The sequence below is a fragment of the Porites lutea genome, chromosome 1 (genome assembly GCF_958299795.1).
Source record: "Porites lutea chromosome 1, jaPorLute2.1, whole genome shotgun sequence".
Lineage (NCBI taxonomy): Eukaryota > Metazoa > Cnidaria > Anthozoa > Scleractinia > Poritidae > Porites > Porites lutea.
The window spans coordinates 26,343,798-26,351,834 of NC_133201.1; the positions used below are offsets into that span (position 1 = coordinate 26,343,798).

The window sequence follows — 8,037 nt, forward strand, 5'->3', positions numbered from 1 at the left end:
ATACCATAAGTTATTAGAAGGTTTTCGAAAGGGGTGCCTTTCTTGTAAAAATTGATATATAGAAGGGTAATAGGTTTGACTTTTGGGGGGAGCCTCAAGGTTAAATCTTTGTTGAGTACCCCCTCCCCTCCCACCCTCCCCGGGTAAGAGACATGAAGGTTTACTTAAAGTTCATCTTACCCATTTCACTAACGCGCTGCCAAGGTATTGTAAGAGTTTTGCTTGTGGCAGATTGCAGAGGTTGATTGATGTATCCGGTCATTTCTGAGAATAGCTGATTGCTTAGGTGAACGTTCTTTAACTTTCCCGAGCAGTGAGCTGACAGTTAGAAAGGAAGAGGTCAATTAATTAAGTCGTAAAAAGGACTGAACTAGCATTAACATGTACTAGAAATAAACTTTGTGCCGATCCCATTGAAGGACAGTCAACTTTCTCTTATATTAGACGGACACCTTTGGGAACGGCGCTGAGTGTCCATCTAAGTGTGAAGTCCGCCTTGTAGAGAGTCAATTAAAGGGAGTACTGTCGTCTCTCTCTCAACGGACACCTTTATAAGACGGACACCTCTATAAACGGAAACCTAGAGTTGGTCTTTGCCTTTCTTTAATTCCTTTATTTGACACTTTTAGGACGGACACTTAGTACTGGGCCCAAATTAAAGGTGTCCGTCTAAGAGAGAGTTGACTGCAAAGAAAGACACGGACCAACTCTAGGTGTCCGTTTTACCGAGGTTTACATCTTATAGAGTTGTCCGTTTATTTGACTCTCAAGCAAAGGTAATAGGGGCATAAATCTGCCAAATGATTCCGAGCGAAGTCGCGCGCGTTGATCGCACAGCGAGGCAGAAACTCGGGTTGCAAATATTTAAATAGATCTCTTGGGTGTCCGCAATTATTCAGTGCCTGCGTGGTCAAGGGCCTTACTTCACTTATAGGATATTCGGAGAAAGCGAGTTCGAGTCCCGGCAAAGCTATACTTTAATTTAAACTTTGTAAATTTTTTTATTTTATTTTTGGGATTATTTGTTTTCCTTTTGGCTTGTTTCCCTTTATTCTTACTGCTGATCCTTTAAAGCTTCGCGAGGATTTTGCGATAACGTATTTCTAGTACTATATTTTACAACCCTCTTTTTCTTACCACTTCTAAACCAATCAACCGGAGGATCAATTAGCCCATCGCAAAGGGTATAATCCAGGATCATATTAATCTTGTAAGCACCAGGCTCCATGATAAGAAAGAGAACTTCATATATTCCATTGTTATGATCAAATACGGTCCCGGCTACATTGGAAGGTCCTTCCAGATATACCCGCCATGAATCTCCGCCGATTGTCTTCCTCCGGGCAGAGTTTGTGCGAGACTGGACGAAGAATCGACTGTATTCCCCCGCAGGGCGGACCTGCACATCAAAAATTTTGCTTTCTGCTGGGGAGGTCGCCTTCCTGTGCAAAAAATAAGGTTTATTATAGTGAGAAATTCCCAAAATAAGACCATACGGTCATATATGGCAGCTCTCCCACATTTTACGGGCACCAAAGGCTTCTACGATTAGAATCCCAGTATGTACTGCGTATAGGCCGACCCTATACTGAACATCAGCTCCAGAGTGGAATGAATTAAGGTAATATACACGCGCTTTAAGGATTGATAGGATAAAAGCAATGTCACGTGGTATTTCAGGGAGAAAACAACTGATAAAGTCGATGAAGTCTGCCAATACGATTAATAGAGGTCGAGTTTTATTGTTCTCTCAAAACGTGGCATCAAATGTACAGTTAGACTTTTCCACGTTCTTCGTCGTTATTGTTTGCTGTGAGGATCTACGGTCCTTATTGCATCCAACAAAGTAACAATGATCACTTCTATCCATGACTTGCTTTTATCGTTTGTGAGATAAAAAGTTGTTATTTTCTGCTGTCTGCAATAAACAAACTCGATCGCGATTTCTTGAATATTGGCAAATTTTATCACTTGTTGGCCTCCTGAGAAACCACGTCACATTGCTTTTATCCCTTCGGTCCTTAAGCGCGTGCAAAGATCGCAAGTTTCGTGAATAAGATCTATTAAGAACCTCAGGCTGAAGTTTGGAGAATAATTTAGTAACGAGAACTAAAAGTGACAAAAACAAAACAAAACAAAACACTTCAAGTATACGTACTGGCCGACCTGTTACAAACACCACACAATTTGCACTTTCATACACCCCTCGCCGCAGGGGTTGAGATTTTCCATAGTTATACCTTATTTACCATCCTTTTATGATTTTAATTATTTATTGTGATTATTAGACCTGTTATAATCAATCACATATATTCGCTAATTAAAGCGAAATGTAAATATATATTATACAATAACTAACTTGGAAAGAAATAATCTAAAGAACCCCTAGCGAGACCACCTTGCTTAGGGCTCATTCTCTCTACGTATGCAATATATAAGAAATGCATCAGCCCAAAACAAAAAGCCACAGGTTCTTATTTTGTTAATCACAGTGTTTACTCTATTATTAATCCCGAGGCTTTTATGTTATAAAATTTTACGGTGAAGATGATGATTGTGATGGTCATGATCACATCCTTTTCGAGTTTATATTTGCCATGAGCAAATCACGAGAACTGATCAATTCCCTTGGTAAATTCTAATCTCATGGTTAAGGCATCGAAGGCTTTCATGACTCGTTATACCAATTGGTCAACTGGAACGACAATGTAGGCTAGTTGATTTTAAGGAAACCAGCTAGTGTCTGGGACAATTTAAAAGGGAATCAAGGCCTCCGAAAAAAACCTGAAACTGCATTGTGGATTTGAGCCAGTTTAGAATTATCTGTACAAGATACGATACTGAGGTCATAAGCAGAGATTCAAAATAAATTTAATAATCTCATGGCAGTTGAAGGTGCTTAGTAAATCTGGTTGTTGATCTATAGTTTTGAGCAGTCTCCTATCCTCTTCTTATCGGAGAAAACAACTAGTTAATTCAAATGAGTTTGAGACCTTTAACTTGACTACTGTTTTAATTATATAATTGGTCACTTAGCTTAATTCAATTTAATATCAAGTTTACAGATAAGTCATAATAACTTACGCTTGGTATTGTTCCCCATTGTTTTTTCTGTAACGAAGATTTTGACACGGCTTTTGCAGATTCTCCCAATCTAGTCTCCACTTTCGCTGTCGACACCAATTCACCTTAAAATCCTGATATATGGAACCTCGGGCCCGCGAAACAAACGCAATAAACCGGAGAATTAAAACACAAAAAGCCAATCCGATTCGCATGACTAGAAATTATAAAATAAAAGCAAGTGAATAGATTTGAAAATTAATAAACTTAAATGTTTTTCTAAGGTTTGAACGCGATACTATTTTTGCCTTTAAAAACATTTCGCTAAGCACTAAATCATTACTGATCTAAAAAAGGTCTGCTATCTCTCATGTTAAATTGTAGTCAAGGCGATATCGGATTTACAGGCACATCAGTTTCATAATTCATGTTTAGGTAGAATAGCGTCTGGTGGGCTATTCTTATGGCATCTGGTTATTATAACGCCCGAATTCTTTTCAAACTGTCTTAGGGTTATGTTCACACTTAACCAGAAAGCTTTTAGTGCCGACGCGAAAACTTATCCTGTATAGTGTAAACACATATCCGATATGCGACTCTCCACTCCTCTCCACTTTAGAGATTAGCACGGCTCAGCTTCACTTCCGGTTACAGAAATAACACCGAAATCAGCGATCTTATATTATGAACAGAAACCATATCCGTTATGGTTTTCGTGCCGGGGCAAAAGCTATCCGGTAACTGAGTGTGAACAATAAGCCTTAGTAACGTAGCTTTACGTATACGAAATTTCTTTATTCCTGTCTCTGTATTTATAAAAGTCTGATACTAGGAAACAAAAAGTACGTATACGTATACTCCGTTTCTTCACCTTAATTTATAAGCTATTTCTATGCCTCGTGTTCCTGAGCATTTTCTATACAAAAAGGCATTATAATCAAAGAGTAACATTGTGTTGATATGTTCGAGCGTATTTGCTTTACATAAACCCACGACCCTTTTAAAGAATAACTATACTTGAAAAAGGCTGACTTTGTTGCCTGTGAGACAAAATACTTGATGCCCGCCTTATTCACATAGGCGAACAAAAAAGGAAAAGGGAACCATTTAATTTTGTTAAGGTTGCTGGTACCAGTTTTCCTCATTTTTGGTGCTGTTAACTTGGAGAGAATAAAACAAAAAAGCAGGCCAAGGCTTTAGCAAGACTTAAGTAGGGTTGCATTATAAAATAAGTGCTTTCCCCAGAGAGACTATTCTGTCGTCATTAGCTGTCACCATGGCGACGTTTTCTATAAAGGATTATATCAGATCTACATTTCAGCTTCCAGCCCTGATAACTAGATATTTAAGCCAACTTTCTTGACGCTTAGATTCGAGGACGGGACCGACTACGAGTACGAGATTTGATTTAAAGTTTTTATCGCGTATTGTCAAAAAATAGACACCCCGGAATTCTTCATTGTCCTTTTTTTCACCCGAAAAGTTGGCACTGTTATCGTTATTGAAGGAGGTTGAGCCCTCTCCCGATTGCAAAATGATAAAACTTCTAACATTTGATAACTTGTTTCAGCAACTATGACACTCTCGCTAAAACTCGTAGTAGAATGACGACAGCTACCACATTTTCCCGCCAAAATGACGCTGCCTCACGCGCAAGCACTACTTACTATTCAGAAAATCTCATACTCGTAGGCGCTCTCGTCTTAGAATCTAAAGCTCTCTATTTATGCGTTGACGGCTTGCCTAAAGTTTTCTGGACTCACTTGAGTTCTCAACAGTGAAAGGTTTAAACCCAGGAGTCATTTCATAAGTAGGTGCAATGTGATCGTCCGGGTGATAGTAGTCCTGAATAGGACTGTTGTTAACAGCAACTGTCGTTTCGATTACCTGTCACAGCATGTCACAGGAGCCCACACAAATTGTGTGATCGTTGTAATGTTTTTATTTAGAGGAAATGCATGGAAATATCGAAAAGGTTCATATTATCCTTATACAATGAGATGAATTCTTATATATAAGGTCAAAATAGACATCTTTATACCTTAAAGGTATGGTATTGTCGTTCTTGAAGCCGAAAACGGCGACTTATAGCGATTTGAAAGGGTTTACATTCGACGTTTACCTGAGCGTATAGTAGAGAGACAAAGGAGGAAAACTCGGCGACCCCTAGCACTGGACCAGTTTAGCGGCAAGCCGATTTTCAAACGAGCTTCCCCTCGCGCGATGCGGTTATGAAAGGGCAGTTTGTTATAGTCCATTAGAAAGGACCAAACGGAGAAAATCGCCCTGTGAACCTGTGCGGTAGTCATCTTCAGGGTCATGAAATGTCAAAAGTAAAAGTGGCTAGATAAAATTGTTTGCAGTGGACTTTCGGGCAAATCGTTTTCAAGTTTTCAGTTTACCTCTTTTCGCTTTTAATAACGCTACTCAATTCTGTGCCCAATTCCTTTCATGTTCGATCGCAGCTCACATGTAAGTATTTCCGGGCACTGAGCGTAGGACATATTTAGGTTCAAGAGTAGAATGACAGCGGCGCATCTAGGGGAGGGATACCGTCCCCTACCTTATTCCTAACTGAAGTGCACAGAGCAGAGAATGTTCACATAGGCCGGGCCACCTCTTTCATATACTGGATGAGGCACTAAATACCTCTAGCCGTCCTCTCTGACGTGAGATATCAGACATCTGTTATCAGACAAGAAAGATCTGACATCAGACAACAAACTTCAGACGTCTGACATCATATATCTGACATCAGTCGTCTGAACGCAGACAACCAACTTCAGAACCAGACATCAGACGTCTGACGTAAATCAGACAACAAACTTCAGACATCAGACATCAGATATCTCGTATCAGATATGTCTGCAAATTAGCAAAAAAAGGCTATTCGAAGTAGGGACAAGTAATCGTATTAAAAAATGATAAAAATTTGTCAACATAATAATACAGAAAATGATCTGTCATACTTAAGTATAGGAGCCCAAGAAAACTTAGTACTCAGTTCCATGATTTTGAGTGCGTAGGCTAAGTAACGTTGCACATCAATCTGACATGAGACATCAGTTGTCTGATATGAGACGTCGGACATCAAACATCTGACATCAGAACATATATACCAGACATCAGACATATGACATCAGACGTCTGACGTCAGACATCTGACAGAAGAAATAAGTATGTTTGTCCCAAGTCTGACAAAGCATTTCATTTTAAAAGGAGCTAGTTCTCCTCCACAGGGTAGAGAATGTTTAGGTGTCTTTTTGTACTAAGACGGATATGATTTCAAACCCAAACAACGGAACCCACATCTCCAAACAAGAGTCAAGGACCCTCCCCCTTGACACTTGAGCGTTTCACAGTTACACTGTACTGTAACTGGAAGAGTTGTTTTTAAAAACAAAAGGGCAATGGAAACCAGACTCAGTCCAGTTGAACATCCTACCAATAACACACAATAACAAAACAGGCCATAGCACTGTTTGCAAAATTCCTTCCCCTGTTTGGCGCTTGGGCAAAGTCTGACCATTTGCAGCAAGGCTTAGCCTGATGTGCTTGCTTCTTAGAAACTAGTTGTGAGGAAAATATTGCAGCATATGCAGTAATGTCTGTGGTACCTCTACACATTTTACTTTGCACAAAGAAATTTAATTTACACATTCCTGATTTAATCTATTCAGAATCAAATACACTAGCTTACGAGCAGGGTTACTTGTGCGAATGTTCGGGGAAAACATTTTGGCGACTCTGCTGCCAAACAGCGAGGAAAAGTGAGCCTGCAAACAGGCTATTGATTTTTGAATTACGCCCCTTTCAAGGTGTCAAGATACTGTCCAATAGGATCAAAGCAAATGTAATCAAACTGACAGGAAGTTGCATATGCAGATGTCATGCCAAAGCGGACTACTTTCATTTTGTCAAGAGGCAAAAGTATGATTTGCTCTGTACAAATCAAGGAATTCCCCATAGCATTACCTACTCACTAGAAACATGCGGCCTTTAACAGTGATCTTCCCTGAAATAGACCAGCTTCATGACCTCTCAGTGTGAGACAAGTGGCAAAAATAGGCTACTGAATTTGCTTGGTCCAAATTAAGAATCTTCCAGAGTATAATAATCTACCCGTCAGAAACAAAACTGTAAATCTAAAACTATTAAAAGCGGCAGTTGAGGCAAAGGTAGTGCAGGCCTACAAACGCTTTTTATCATAACTTTTGGCTTTTCCCAAACATTGGAATTCTTTTTTTTTGTCTTTTATCAAACATTGGAATTCTAAGCTTTGGCTTTTCCAAATATTGGAATTCTAAATTTTGCCATTTTTAAACATTGGAATTCTAAACGTTGTCTTTTTTGAAACATTGCAATTCTGAATTTTGGCTTTTCCAAACATTGGCATTCTAAATTTTGGGTTTTTCGAAACATTTCATGCAATTCAAAAATTTTCGCTTTCTTCAAACATTGGAATACTAAACTTTGGCTTTTTCCATACATTGGAATTCTAGTCGACTTTGGCTTTTTCAAACGTTGGAATTCCAAATTTTGGCTTTTCCAAGCGTTCGGATTCTAAATTTTGACATTTTACCAAACATTGAAATTCTACACTTTGGCTTTTACGAACAGTGGAATTGTAAATTTTGCTTTTCCAAAAATTGGAATTCTAAATTTCGGCTTTTCCAAACACTGGAATTCTAAATTTGCCTTCTCCGAAACATTGGAATTCAGAATTTTCGCTTTTGCAAACATCAGAATTCTAACTTTTCGCTTTTTCTAAGAATTGGAATTCTAAATTTTGTCTTTTACAAACATTGAAAATTTGTAGTTGTGGCTTATTCCAATCACTGACACTCAAACAATGTCCAAACATTAGAATAGACAGTATTCGTATTCTCCGACAGTCCTGGGACGAGTAGGCCTTGATCATGAATGCGAGGCTCATGCAGGGAACTTCTCGCCAAGAGGACAAACAAATATGAG

The 8,037-nt window shown here is 38.9% G+C and overlaps 1 protein-coding gene across 1 annotated transcript in view; it reads right to left on the reverse strand.

The window, feature by feature from the left end:
- The window catches only part of LOC140926911 (uncharacterized), an 11,665-nt gene extending 8,253 nt beyond the window's left edge, over nucleotides 1-3,412 (reverse strand). The window contains exons 1-3 of the mRNA XM_073376588.1: nucleotides 3,085-3,412; nucleotides 1,138-1,442; nucleotides 181-318 (exon numbers count right to left, since the gene is read on the reverse strand). Coding sequence (XP_073232689.1) covers nucleotides 181-318; nucleotides 1,138-1,442; nucleotides 3,085-3,278 — 637 coding nt within the window. The 5' untranslated portion in view covers nucleotides 3,279-3,412. The remainder of the gene's footprint in view (nucleotides 1-180; nucleotides 319-1,137; nucleotides 1,443-3,084) is intronic.
- Between the last annotated feature and the right edge of the window lie 4,625 nt (nucleotides 3,413-8,037).